This window comes from Excalfactoria chinensis, chromosome 3, assembly GCF_039878825.1.
Source record: "Excalfactoria chinensis isolate bCotChi1 chromosome 3, bCotChi1.hap2, whole genome shotgun sequence".
NCBI classification, from domain to species: Eukaryota; Metazoa; Chordata; class Aves; order Galliformes; family Phasianidae; genus Excalfactoria; species Excalfactoria chinensis.
The window spans coordinates 99390996-99406590 of NC_092827.1; the positions used below are offsets into that span (position 1 = coordinate 99390996).

The window sequence follows — 15595 nt, forward strand, 5'->3', positions numbered from 1 at the left end:
CAGTATCCACTGCCCCAGAAGAATCAGAAAAGTTGTCCAAACTGTTAAAGCTTGCTTGTTGTCCCTACAGTATCAAATCCAGATAACATGAGGGCCAGGCTATTATAAGAAGAGTTCAGCCTGTTTTGAGTTGAAGAAAACAGAATCAATGATGGTGCTTACAAAAGGTATCTCTCATTTTTAAGATGCACAACATACACTGAGTAAAACATAGCCTCACCAAGCAGAGGGGCTGAGATAGCAGCTGCCAGTTGGAGCTGAGAGCTCCTCATTCCCCAAGGGAGAAAATACCCCCAGGCACAGCAACAGCAAGGTGGGTAGAACCAAAGGCAGGACAACAGCAGCTCAGGGATCCAGGAGCAGCACAGGAGAAAGCTGGCTGAGCACCAAGGAAATCAGTGGAATAACACACAAGATGGGATCGAGACAAAGCTTGTCATATTTGTTAGATGACAAAGCCAAGTTAGACAGGAACAAGTGCAATAAATCACTCTGCCTCAGCCTTCAAGACAAAACAAGGCACCTTATAGCCACAGTGGTTTCTCTCACTTCTATCTTTTTTATAAGGATGAAACCAATGCATCTGGACTTCATCCAAAGAAAAAAGAGAGCATGTGCAGGGTGGACGAAGAAAAAGAGGACCAGCTATTAATGTTCAGAGGAGTACTGCAGTGTTACATAAGCCAGAGCCAAGCAGTAATCAGCTTAGTGATATTGCTGAAAGACCAGGAGTATAAAAGAAACAATTACATCTGGCAATTCAGGATCTTCTGCGAGGACTTCAAGCTTGCAAGTCTCGTGGACCCATTACTGCATATTCCTCAGTATGAAAGAATAATGGTTGGAATCAAAGAAGATTAAATGAATGGAGACAGACTATTTACAAGGTATTAAGCCTGGATGCAAAATAGGTGTATTTCTCTCAGCACTCAGACAGCAGATGCGTACCAATGCAGAACATGAAGCAGTATCTTAATAAAAACACGTCCATTCAGATATTGTTTCATAGAGCGTAAGTAAAGTTGTAATGTTGAGCAGAGTCCATTTGTGACAGCGTAGAGCTGACATTATGCAACTAAGGGAACAAATTTCATCTGGTGATGGTACAGTACTTATTAGTCTTTCCATGATGTTTTATTCTACCCAATCTTGTTCTGCCTTGCAGGATGGAAGTTTATAAGGCCAGGGAGCATTATTCAACTCCATCACCCCTGCGACATGTGTATTTGCATTTTAATTACTATTGGCTATTCTCAGATGTTAGAGGCATCACTTTACTGAGAGGCCATGTTCTAACGCAGCGTCAAATCATTACTGCAGAAAATTCTTCAGAAACATTTTCAATTCAAACCTTTATTTCATCTCCATCCTATCTGCAAATACCACAATCAGCTTTCCCTGACCTTTATAAACTCCTTTTTGTATTCGCAGAATGCATCATGCATACAGGCAATGATTTCACAGATGTATTTATAAATCCTTGGTGGCTCCTGGGCTATTGAGTTTGTGGCAAAATAAATTAATATTACGCTTGGGACACTGCACACACACACACACATTGAAGATCTGGAAACACAGGACGCTTGTAGCAACAGTGTTTTGGAACAGATTGCAAAAAACCAATAGGCTAAAATGCTGTTCACAAAGGAAATCACCATCAAATTTTGAACAATAGTAAAGCACACTAAATGGCATGAGCGGATGCACTACCTAATACCTCATGAAATAACTTACGCCATTACATCTTGTAGATCAAGTCTTATAGCAAGGAGGTGGTGGTTTGTGATTTTCGTTTGCTTGCTTTTGTTGGTGCTGCTTTCTAAATGTCACAGCCTTGTGATGTAATTCCTGGCATGCTCATATGCCCTAGAAAACCACACCAAGGCAAAAAATGCTGCAACCTCATGTTGCTTTTGATTTAACAGTACATCCTTAGCTGTACTGCCTTGTAATTATTGCCAGAGTCTTGCAAATTAAATGGCTCTTCACATCAAATGTACAAAAACAAACAAACAAACAAACAAAAACACAAAAAACACCAAGTGCTTTAACAGATGATTTTCTGAAGTCAAGAAAGAACCAAAATGAACTGTTAGAAATCCATTTTGTTCCATTCTAACTCTACCATGGCGTAGTCTAAAATACATGGAGCATCCTACACAATCAGTGGTACAATAATATTAATTAACACTATAGACTTCCAACTAGTGTATTTCCAAACTTTTAAAAGGGTTCAACTCAAATACAACTTTCCATGCACCAGTACACCTGATTTTCTTTTCGACTCAGTGATTTGCCCAAAGAAAATAGATACTGAAATGCCTTACACTGTTTCTGGGGAAACTCTTTTAGCACAGAAGAATTCATCTCTAAAATAAGGAAGTATAACTGAATAATATAAGCAGCATTCTAAACTTAAGGTAAAGCAAACTCTGAAGATGGGTTTGGATGTGGGAGGCTGGGTCCTTCCATTACTCAAACACTGGCGACTTGGGAAGGGAGAGAGCATGCTTTTGCACCCCTACAGTTTCTGCCTTCATCCCATCAGCACAGGGCATATATTCCCACCACTGCCACTGCTTGCATGGTAACATTAAACAGAGCACATCAAAGAGTCAACGCTGCAAACTGCACAGGCAAATAACGGAGGCAATGCCTGCTCTGCAACACAGACTTAGTTCGCAAGGCAGGAAACAAGAGGTGGGCAGAAAAAGCAGAGGGAGACTGGAGCAGGAGGCTGCTGTCAAGAGAACAGAACTCAACAATAAAGCATAGATGTAACTCATGCCAACTCAGCAATTTACAGGCAGCAGAGCAGAGGCTGAATGAGGTCAGCTGTCTCAACAGTTATTCACAAAATTACTGTACTTTCACATAGCTACAAATATTCCTGGGGAATAAAGTCCAACCTACCCCACCTTATCCCAGTCATCACCTTGAGCCATAAAAATGATATGACAGGAAGCAATGCAATGACAAGATCCCCTTCATGGGCCCAAGCTCATTAGGGCCACTGCCCAACCTTCCCTCAAAGCCCAGGATGACTGCTTTTATCTTCAGAAAACCCCACGTGAATCTGCACAGTGCATTGTCTTCACAGTCAATTACCTTACAGCACATCCATTTATATGCTTTCTAATGTTCTAGATTACCCTGTAATTTTAGTTACATAGTGTTTCCATAAAAACCACACACATTTGACTTCAATGTCATTTTGATAGCCTGTTATTTTATTATGTGGAGCTAATGGTCCTTTTATAGACAACATAGCTGTACAAGATTTCCAGCATTCTTAAATGCTGATATTGCTGGATTGCTTTTTGCTTCCCCCATCAGTTGTATTTCTAGTCACAGAGTAATAGATCAATTCAGCACAGCTTTTACATTCTGCTGGATATAACAGTATCCTCTCCACTAGCAAATTGCTCAAAATACTTGATTTTCTTCGCTCCATAGTGCTGTGATATTTCACTTTACAATGCAGTGTGCAGCCTGAGTAAACAAGCCAGCAACACTGCACATCACATCAGGAAATCAAGCTTGGAAACTAGGAAACCCCTCAGCACATGCTCAGCATACTTCTTTCAACCTAAGTGACAGATTAAGTACCTGAGTGACTCGAGGCCTCTTTAGATCAGAGTTATTTTTATTCTTATTATAGAAGGTGACTCCTATGCAATAGTTGTGATGCCTCAATTAAAGAGGCAGCTACGTGCTTTAAAGCCGGAGGCACTGTCGGTCAGCTATGCCAAACAGAGCTGGGCAGGGCCTTCTAATGTCCATTCTCACCAACCTCTCTTTGGGAACATGCAGAGCTTACAGAGGCCAGGGACAGCTAGAGATAGGAGCTCCTAAGAGGCAGTTCAAGTGTGGAAACCCTTCCTCACTAACACTGGATAAAGTGCAAGATAACTTACTCCACAAATAAGACAGTGACCCGTTCCTGGAAGATACTGTTCTGTGCACAATATACTTTTCTTTTTTATAAGAATGATTTAGGACAGAAATGTCTCCAGTTCTTGTTTGGTGATCAAACTAGCAGTGCAGTTTTAACAAATAGTGTGCAGGTTTGAAGGTGGCTGGTTTTGTTCCAGCACTGGAAAGAAGACATTTCCTCTAATGAGTTTTCCTTGGCTGTTCAATATTTATTACAGGTACTTAAACAGAGCTTTTACTACTTAATGTTCCATTTCCTTCCAAAAGGATAACACCAGTGTTTGTGTAATACTGCCCAACAGCCTCATAAAATTGACAGCTACTCCAAACTTTTCTCAGGTGTAGCCCTACCAGCATGCCAGCCTAGGCATATCGTGTATTAGGGCAAAACTCCAAAGAGCCTTCACTGGGAATCCTAGCATCTCTACCAACTGCAGCACAAATTTACATAAGAGTTGAAAACGTAAATAGCTTTTTATCCTACCGTTTTCTCCTGTCTATCCTTATGCACTCATCCATACCTCCCCACGTGGCTGGGAGACATGATGCCTCCTCTACAGGTTTGAGACGTGGAAGTGAGTTTTGGCATTAAGTTCACTTTATATAATGCTTCTCTGTGGAGAAGTAGAAAGATTTGGACAGATCTGGTGTCACTGCTGTGGTGAAGTGCAAGGAAACTCATCCTTGTGAGGGCAAAACAGCCAACAGCAGGAGCGCTGCAGTGCACAGGTTAAGCAATGACCATTTCTATGGGATGGATTTTAGTGTGGCCGCTCCTCTGCTTCTGGGAGCAAGACAGCTTTCTTCTCAGAAGGACAAAGCACTTCAGGAAACATCCAGAGCTTTGATCAGAAGCTTAACAGGGAAAGAAAATAACCATAACTGGACAGGAGCAACAGTGGGGCATGGAGCAACACTGAAGATGTCAATTTTTGCCATTTTTACAGAAATAACAAAAATACACCTACTGCTGTGTTTCAGGAACAGAACTGCCTGTCACCAGTACAGAAGGCTGGAGAAACAGGTTAAACCTTCATCAATAGTTCATCAGAGAGAGGCCTGACCAAACCCACAAGGAAAGCTACAGACCAATGGCTCCTGGCCCCCGAGGCCCCAGGTCGCCTTGCTCTACTGTGGCTGGAGAGCTGTGGAAAAATGGCTTCTCACTGGGAACATTTTTACTTCTACAAAGAAGTAGATCTGCTGGCAAAGGGAGTAGGATAAAAAGCTCCCTCTTTAATCTCAAGCTTCTCATTAACGCTGCCAGAAAGGGTAGAGAAAATTGACTTATGCTACACAGCCACTGCTGAGGGCTGCTGCCTGCTAAGCGTGACTCTCCCCAAGCTGCCAACCCTCTTTCCTCCAGTTGAAGGTGACTGTGTGAAGGCATTTCTGCCCTCATACAGCAGCAGTGGAGCAGTGAGGGAGCTAGGGGCTCAGACCATGTGTCCCTGCACATTGAAAACCAGAGGCCAGAGGAAGGGAAAATAAGTTAAAAGATAGCAAGATGATTAGAGAACTGACAAAGGTTGATGAAGTTAGTGAAGGTAAAGCCCAGGGGCAGCACCCAAAGTTACTGTCATCGCACCTGAGGCAAGGGTCCAATCAAAAGCCGGTCAGATTAAGGGGGCACAAGAGGTACCTGATGCGAGGAAGAATAATGATGGTGATTTGTTTTGTTAAAAGCTTTTGCATTTATAGCCTCCTTTTCTTCCCTTGTCTCATGACAGAACTGGTAACCCTGGGCATCTAGGGATGACATCCTGAAACTATGCACCTACCCTCCCCAGACTGCTGTACCACCATGTGCATCAGTAGAGTTTCCCATTCTAATCCCTGTCAGAAAACTTCACAATTGCCATCACTGAGATGTTTATAACCTAAGAACTCATCATCTAAGCGCCAAACCCACTCACTCTCAGTGGAAGATTCTCTTTTCACCTCCTTCCCCCTCCACGCATATGTATTTATTCCCCTAACACCAAAACAGATGCACTTGCATACAGATATCAGTAAATGGCTCTGCTCTGTGCATTAAAGCCTCTTTCTGGACTGGAATTAATTTTGGCAGCTGTCTGACAGCAGAGACTGTGTGGGAGGAAAATGGTTTTATCTAAAACTTGAAAGAAAGCAAAATAATCTTAGAACAAACTGTGTTTCAACTCTTGCTCCTTCAGTGGAAGATTATTTACTAACAGAAGACACCCAACAACAGCAAAAATACAGAAGTATAGCTCTAAAAGGTAACTAAAGACAGTGTATTTTTTCTTTCCTTTTATTTTTGTGGTCACTTTTCAAAACATGTATTAATAATTCATCTTAAGCTCTCTATAGGAGACAAGAATCCAAATCTGTTTTGAAAATCAAAATGAAGGAAATCCCATTGCTTTCTTTTAGCCGTGGAGCAGGAAAGGGCTCTTGCTCTAGCCTGTCCCAATCATTCTGTCCTCACCTTCATGCTGATGTCTGGTCCCATCCTACTCTGGCTCCTTTTGGGCTTTATGTCACCCCTGGCACTTATCCCCTAATGTCACCCTGCTGTTTCTGCTTTCCAATTGTCCATGACCCCACTGCTTGAAGCCTTCGGGGCAAAGAACAGCAGATCCATAAGTGAAGTTTCCCAAAGCAAACCAAGCTTAATGGCTAATCTTTTGGTCTGACAAATTACAGCTGAAACCATTAATAAATAAAGGCAGATGAAAATGCAATTTCTCATGGTGATCACTGGATATCGTTCTGCTATGCCTTGTGTCATTAAAAGCTCAGTTTTAACATGGAAAAATTATTAAGGAGGCCTTTTTTGTTTGTTTGTTTCCCAAAATCTATTTGGCCTCAAAGGTACATAAGTTAAAAATAACAAACTATGGAAATTTGCAACTGATTACAAAAGAGGGATTTATGAACAAACCTGTCCTAGAAGGTTCTCTGTATGTCCGAGACTCTAATATCAAGAACAAAACAGCCTCCATTTGAAACAGTTCAGCTCAGTCTGGCATTTGCCATCCCGAAAGCGAGGGTCCCTGAGAGGAAACCAAAGGCGCAGCGCTTTCATGAGCCTTCATGTTCCCCTTAAACAGTTCAATAGCGCAACATGTGATGCTATTATGCATGCCTTCACCTGCTGCCAGCACTGCTTCAAGCCTCAGCGATACTGTCCTATAAAATAATGTCAAATTAATCATATTCGAGGCTGTTCCGACAAATAAATATTGGATCTCTTCTAGGAAGTTATCTTAGTAACATTCCACTCCTGCCCTTTGGACAGCAGTGACTTTTACCATGGGACAGCTCTGTATGTTTAGCATATCTCCAAATTCCTTTGGTAAAAACATACAGTAAACTTTATGCATAAAAGCTTTTTGAAGCATTTTAAAAGACATGTAGAGCATGAAGATGATGCAGTAACCTGTTTGCATAGCACTCTGCCATCTATCTCTCCAGGCTCTTGAAAAACTGACATGGCTCCTCAAGGGACTTCCTTGATTAAAGAACATTAATTAATTGAGTGAACATCTGTGCTGTTTTCCAACTAATAATTAAGATTAGTGAGGAATCGTAATCTCTTTAAAAGTGAAAAGTATACAGAGCAACTGCAGCCCACTATCTCACAGAATTTGGGTAGGGCTAAGCAACGACGACATTTGCCATAGTGGTTCCCAAGAGATTTGGAAGGCTGTGTGGTGGAAGCAATCAGTTTGTTTCCTCGCTAGCCCAGCAACAGGAACATTTTATTTTTGGCTTCATGCGTTAACATATTAACCGTGACAGTGCTGACATCTGTTGCTAAACAAAATTGAGAATAAGTGGCCCAGAAAACTGCCGTTAAATTCAGAAATTATTTTTGGAGTTTGAAATTAAGAACTGTCAACACAACTGATGTTTCCACTTACGCACGAAAATGACAGGGATTTTAATGACTGCCCCCAAGTTCTGTGTACAAAAGGAAGGAGGAAAATAAAAGTGACGATTTTAAGTGCTCTCAAACTCTGTTACAAAAACCAATCAACTTGTATGGTATCATTAGAACTCAGACTACCTAACAGGGCTAGATGAAAAACTGTCCACTTTCCACTTACGGAAATGAAATAGTGCTCCTATTCCACTTCCATCTCCTATTGCAACCCACAAGGCTGGGGCACATCTAGGATCATTCTTTTTCCTCACAGAGGAAATAGTCCAATTTATTTTAACACAGGGCTTTATTCAGTAAAACCAAGGAGAGCAAAGCCTTTGGTGTGCAGCACCAGAAAGAATTACAGAATCACAGAACTGCAGGGGTTGGAAGGGACCACAAGGCATCACTGAGTCCGACCCCCTTCTAAAGCAGTTCCCTACAGCAGGTCACACAGGTAGGTGTTCAGATGGGCCTTGAGTATCTCGACAGAAGGAAACTCCACCACCTCTCTGGGTAGCCTGTGCCAGTGCTCTGGCACCCTTATCATAAAGAACTACTTCTGCATGTTTATATGGAACTCCTAAGTTTTGTCTTAGGCCATTACTCCTTGTCCTATTTCCTACACACCACCAAGAGCCTGACCTCATCTATTTGCCTCCCACCTCCCTTTAGATACTTATCAACATTAATCAGATGTGGAGATAACAGCAAAAATGAGATTTCATTGCATGTGACAGAAACCAACTAAAAGTCTAGAGACCACAAGCACTGGAAGACTGCAAAAGAAAGCATTCCTGAAAGAAAATAGACTCACGTGAGATTTTTTTAGATACTTTCTTAGACACACTAAGTCTAGAGATAGCATATCAAATTGCCAGTCTGGAACAAGTACAGGAACGCTCAGCCTGAGGCTGCAGTGAGCATCAGCAGGCCCAGGACTGGCTGCACACATCCCTGTTGGACGTGGGTCAAGAAGCACTTGTAACTTCTGCAGAAGTGGGAAAATTAAGTTGGGAATTCATCAGATCTTGACTCCTGTGCTGTCACAATAATTATAATCTTATGTAACCTTTTTTTTTTCCCCACCTCTATTCATTTTTTCATTTTCTTAAGTGTTCCATAATATCTGGCAATAAAACTCTCTGGATAAAATTATTCTCTCCTCTTTTTTTTTGCTTACAGCACAGAGAGTTTTAAGCCTTCTGAAGGATTAAAAATTAATCTATTTGCTGTCATGATATCTCTCCTCAAGCTTACCTACTTTACTTGGGCAGCAAATGCACTTTTTGTGTCACTGGCCCCACTCCAGCCCAGTATTATTCTGGTCCAACAGCTCAGATGAAAACAAAAGTGTGCTATTGCCAGCTCGTAGACTTCAAAAAGTAAAACACAGCAGCCTGTGATGGGTGCAAATAATGTAAAAACACTTACCCTGGAATCCTTTTCCAGATGAAGCTTATGTTGAAGACTCCGTCTTCTTCTGGCCTTGGCAATGCCATTGTGATAGAAGTAGTAGCCAGTATCTAGAAAAGGGAGCTGAGGAAAACAGAGAAAAAACACAGAGTTATCAGCCACTAATATAGATGTCATGGAAAACGCTACCTGTGAAGTGACTCAGGTGTCAACAAAACAAGACTTGTGATGAGTTACACCACAATGCCCAAATCACCCTAGAGAACATCACTTCGAGGTGTGCCCCAGCAGCATTAAGGTTATTTGCTGCAGTTTTACAGTGTATAACTTGTATATATGCATGGTATTATTTTCCCTTTAAGGTTACCAGCACTAATATTTCTGAAGGGCAATATCCTACTTCCTGAAAAAGATGGGAGTAAAAGAACAAAATAAACTGCAAATGATTTGAAACTACCACAAACTGTCCTCCAACAGTAAGGTATGACACAAGTGCCTTTCCAAGTCATTAGAATGCATGTGAGGCAACGCCATTTTTGACATATCCTGGGATGAATAAGGGCAGCAGGATCCTGTTGTCATAAATGAGACACCATACCCGTACACATGCCATTCACAGATATAGTCTTCCTGCTATGATATTATTTCATGTTTCACTACATTTATCACAGTATCTATTGCAGTTCTGCAAATGTATTTTGGCATTTGTGTGGAATAGAGTAGGAATGTCAGTTCCTCAGGAAATTCTGGAAGTTTAAAATTTGGGCACATTTCAGAAATGACTTTTTCTTCCTGCAAAGTCTTTTTATACCATTTCAAACAGTCTGCGTCAATGAAATCAAAGTGTTCCGTTTTGACTTTTAAAATCCCGCTGTATGTGATGCACTCATGCAAAGGAACTTTAAGGATTAAATAAAATAAAACCAAAGCATTCCATTCTGCTACAAAGACCTCCTTGTAACTGCAGGTCAAGCAGATTTCAACAAAACCATTGTGATCCCTTGGAGCTGAGTCTCAGCTCTGTCTGGAGAAGCTTTCTGGGAAAATAACCAGAATATCTTGTATCAGCTTCATACACACATGAAAAACAACACAACTGAATCTGAAGGGGAAACCAGAGCACAAAAAGCTCCCAGAAATGGCCATAGAGGTCTCCAGCACCTCCATCTACCCTCGTGGCTACATCTCTTAAGGCTCCAATTCTGTTCAGTTTTAGCTAATTTTTTAATAAGCGGATCCACGTTTCATGTTTTAAAAGTATAGATCTGGTAACTCCACAAAACGGATAATAAGGTAATTTTACGATGCAGAGTTTGTCAATAGATCTGGCTCTTGAGAAAATGTCTCTTCCCTCATGTAGGAAATATAACACCTCAAAAATAACCAGGGAAAAAGAAATCTAAGTAGGCAGATCAGTTAAACCTTAAAATACAACTAGCTGTGCTAACTATTACCATCCATTAGAAGCTGTGGTTCAATTTCCTCTCTAACTCTCTCAGTGAAATCAGGCTGTTTCCCTTCTTCCTGTCTCAGTATCAAACACTCAAATCCATTCCAGTCAAATATTGATCTCAATGTTCTTCCTTTAAGAAAAGCTCTCCGTGATATTGGAGATATCTGGAAGGATATTGAAGATACATGACAGGTACTTACTCATTTTTGGTGTAGCATTAGTATCAACTAGAATGAGGAAATACACCACCCAGTAAACCTTTATAGTCAGTCTGTTAAAGTCCAATCACACGAGAAAGCAATAACAGCATCACATGGAAGCCACCAGATTCACATACAAAATCACAGGTAATCCTGAAGCACTTAACTGAATATTCTGCTCTTTCCATACACCATAGAATAGCTTGGGTTGGAAGTGACCTCAAAGCCCACCCAACCCCTGCCATAAGCTGGCTGCCCCCCCACCAGCTCAGGCTGCCCAAGGCCCATCTGACCTAGACTTTGGCACCTCCAGGGATGGGACACCCACAGCTCTCTGGACAGCAGTGCCAGGGCCTCATCACTCTAATAGATATCCCAATAATGTTCAGGAAACCCAGATGTTTTACGGTTTGCAGTTTTTGTACACCTTCAGTGAAGCTGTGGGTGGATAGAAAGGAAGGGGGCTAAGGCAATAACTGAAACATGGCATAATCAAACATCATCAGTTGTGAATAACAGCAAAAATAGCAACATGCAGGAAGAATCTCAACTCTCCAAGAAATCTTTAAAATATAGGAAAGCAAGGAAAGTCAGATGCCAGCAAAGTACCTAAAAACAGCACATGATGAGGGTTTCTGCAATGAAATCCATGAAGCCACGGAAGTGCTTCATGTTTGACAGATTGCTGATACTGACTCAAAACTCCAAATGCCAGGATGCTGGTACCTGACAGCTGGATTGCTTTTCCTGCCATGAGGTTCCCTGGGAGCTCAGTTCTGCTTAACAGCTCAGCATGACCATATAAACACTGCACGTAACAATGTGAAATGCAAACCAAAGGGCTCATGTGCACCACAAGCCCTGAAGATTCACCAGCAGAAGTTTACTTCATAATATGTTCACTGTAAAACTGGAACTGGAGTAGAATAACTCACTCAATCTTGTGGCTCTTTCTGCAAGAAGCAAAGCTTCCTGCCCTCACACAAAAACTAGCAATTATGTAAGATTACTAATTGCTGGAAAGCACTTGAAAATTAAAGTCAGAAGGATCATTAAGAGCAATAAAAAAGCAGGCCTACTATTGCCTTGGTGTATAAATAAGGCAGACTCCAAGAAACTCAGGGATTATGTAATGACTTGTATAAAATTACTGGTGAAAAAGACACAAGCAAAAACAGAATCACTAATTGAACACAGCAAGGAGAGCAAGCCTTCATCCGTCAATCTGTGCCAACCTTTTCTTCAGCTTTGCAACTGCCTTGATGAAGTACTTAACCTCCTTCCAGAAAAGAATGAGGACCAGAAAATTATGTTTGAAATTTCGTGTTCAACTAAGTGGAGGAAAGAAAATAACTCTTTAAATGGAAGAGGCTTATCTAGAAATGGAAATGGCTAGGATCTTCGCTTTTATCAGATTACTGCTGTAACAGAGCAGTATGGGTGCAATTAGTACTGAAATAAAAATGAGATAAACTCATGGTCCATAGTCTTTCTGCACTCCCTTCCTTTCATATGCAGCCTTTCCCATGCAGGAAATTTACTCGGTGCTATCCTGAATGCAGTCCTCAATGAAAGGGGCTGCAAATAGGCAGCTACCCTGCTTGCATTGCTTCTGAGCCGCTGAACTCTGTTACAGCCTGTCAGCAAACTGCTCCTAATGGAGGCTCAGGGTTTGTAGCCCGCAATAGTGAAAGGGACAAAAAGGGTCCAAAAGGCTCAGCACACTGCTGAACCTCCAGCAGCAGATCTGCTCCAAGAAGATCTGCTCCAAGAAGGATGTCATATGACATCCTCTTCCTCACAGGCGCCTGATCCAGGTCAGGGTAGCAAGCAGCTCCCTTGGAGTGGATGTCCATCCCACTTTGTCAGCTTGACAGAGAAGGTCCAACTGCATTTCCTTGTCAGTCTTGTGCTGGACAATGCACATTGGCATCAGATCTAATTTTGTCTATCTGAAAGCACAGGGCATCAAGATCAGCTGCACAACAGTGAAGGGGTTTAAAGAAAAGAAGCTATGGAAAGAGTAAACTCCAGTTGTGTCCCTTACCTAAACCAGTAGCATCTGGGCTACCTTGGAGAGACACAACAGTGGAGAAAAAAGGTACAGACTAGCCAGGAGTTTATGTTTGCAACTCATGTATTATAAAGCACCAATAAACGCTAACATTAGAAACTAACAAAATGCTGAATAAAGCCATCAGTGGGATCACTATTTTACCTTGACACAGTAAGATCGACTACTCACAGCCTGTCTTTAGATTTAAGAGGTGACAAATGCAATGCAAACCCATAGAGGAACCTTGTTTCCCAGGCTTATCTTTCCCATCAAATGGCACTGACTCACTTCAGGGCTCTATTTCCCATACATCTTATAAGCAAATTCTGGCACACACAGGAAGCAAGAACAGACTGGATAGCTCTGTCCAGTTTTAATGGGTCTTCTCTCTGCCTGGGCTTCATGGGCAGCCTGTGCACCCTTTAACCCAACATCCCTGAAGTGCTCTGCTGGGTTTCATGTCTCATTTCCAGTGATTCTCCCCCAACATCACATTACTCTATAATAGTAAATAAACAAATTACTTGAACCTATTGCTGTGGTTGCTCTCCCCAGTCTGCAATGGAGACAACAGTCTGCAACAGCTTCTTTCAAGCAAAATAATTAAAAAACAAAAGCAAAAGCAGTTTTATAACAATTACCCCAGCGTCACCTTTCTTGATTGCCACTGAAATCAGCATAAATGGATCTGTCAGTAAAATTGACTGAAATTCCTTATCCAGATAAGATGACAAAGATTTTTTTTGGGGCTCCTTACCTGCACAAATATGGGACTAGTACACAGGGTTACAAACCAAGACTGGTGCTGAAGAAACCTTTTATCTGCTCTGAGGGGAAAAAAAAACAAACAACAACTACCTGCCCTCAATTTAAAAGAAAACAAAAAGCATACAAACACAAAGCATCTCTTCTCAACATAGCGCAATCACAGTTCCTGCCTTCAAAAGGGGCCATAGATCTCTGCAGGTGAGTTTTCATCTCATTACTGCTCAGTAATTATACAACCCAGACCTGGCACAAGAAAATGCGTTTGGAGCCTTCACGGGCCCCTCAGGCCCTGCTCCTTCAGTTGCCATTATAGCTGAAGCACAACGAAGTGCCTCACAGCAGAAATTAGAAACCTTTTAGAAACCTTTTCATCCCAGCTCCACCAAATGCACCGAGGATGCTTATAAATATTCAATATGAATTTTTAAAACTCTTTCTCTCATTTTCCCTCACTCTGATTAGCATTAGAAATCGTTTTACTTTTAAATATACAGATGGGAGCCAAATCTGAAGTCAAAGGCACTCACTCACTATAGCGACGAGGACCTCATACAAGTAGAGCCAGCTAGAAACTCAGACAGCTCGAGGCACAGAAGTAGAACAGAACAAAGTATGAATAAGAAAGGATAATTCAAATGGTGGTAGGGAAGTGTGGAATAGCACAGAGGGCTAAAGCTTTGCCAGAGCTTGCTCAACGTGAAACCTGGTGTGCCCAAGGCCCCAGGCAAGGATTTCACACTTCCTCATTAGTTCATTATAATTACTCAAAAGCCTCAACCAAAGGAGCTCAGGTAGAATCTACACAAACACCAAACAGTGTTGAAAGCTGCCGCAACCAAGTGCCAAGGTTGAATGCTCTGACCACTTTACACTGTACTTACTGTGCTACTTGTTAGCTATTTGTCTCCATCCAAGTAATAATCAAACCCAATCCTATTTATCTTGGCAAATTTAGCAGGTGGAGGTGTTCACCACAGCTTTAACTCTTCCAACATATAAATCCCATTAAAACATCCATTATACACAAGATGATCCCTGTGAAGTCAGCTGAGACTCACACAATTCGGCATGTCTTCTACTGACTAATTCAGAAGCACCTGGCTTAGCTACTTACATATGTTCTTATCTATGTTGTACATTCTTCTAATCCACAGGCAGTAATAAGAAAGGACTGTAACTACTTGGTTGAGTGATCATTGGTCTGTTCTTCTTTTTTCCAGAAGTCAATGGAAATAGTATAACATACATGGTAACAAGGATATATGCCATTCTCAGGATACTGGTTATCTTTAAGAACATGGCAACACTGTCACGGGCGCAGGTAGATTTTAGGTTAACCCTTGACATTATATTAAGTCTTTCTCAAGCCGCCAATAATAGTTTCCAGTGGTTCCTGAAATGTAATTGGGATCAGGATCCTAGCTGAGGAACTGGTGGAACTCACTGAAAGGTCTTTAAAATAGGTATGAAGGGGGAAGAGGACAAAATAAGGGCCACTGGGATTGAGTGGGTAGTTTGAGGCTCAAAACAGAGCTTGATGGATGAGGAGGGTGGAGTTCAAAGGGATGGAGAGGGGTGGGAGGATGCTGCTTCCTAAAGTGTCTGTACACTAATGGGAAATAAACAGGAAGAGCTGGAGATCTGCCTGTGGTTGCAAGGCCATGATCTCATTGCGATCACAGAGACGTGGTGGGACAGTTGGCATGACTGGAATTCTGTCATGGGGGGCTATGTGCTTTTTTAGGAAAGACTGACTGGTGAGGTGGGGTGGTGGAGTTGCTCTTCATGTGAGAGAGCAGCTAGAATGTATTGAACTCCGCCTGGGGGAGAGTGACGTAGCAATGAAGAGCTCATGGGTCAGAATCAAGGGGCAG

General features: G+C 41.7%; 1 protein-coding gene across 1 annotated transcript in view; it reads right to left on the reverse strand.

The window, feature by feature from the left end:
• The window catches only part of PCSK2 (proprotein convertase subtilisin/kexin type 2), a 95114-nt gene that overhangs the window by 66616 nt on the left and 12903 nt on the right, over positions 1-15595 (reverse strand). The window contains exon 2 of the mRNA XM_072333809.1: positions 9263-9367. Coding sequence (XP_072189910.1) covers positions 9263-9367 — 105 coding nt within the window. The remainder of the gene's footprint in view (positions 1-9262; positions 9368-15595) is intronic.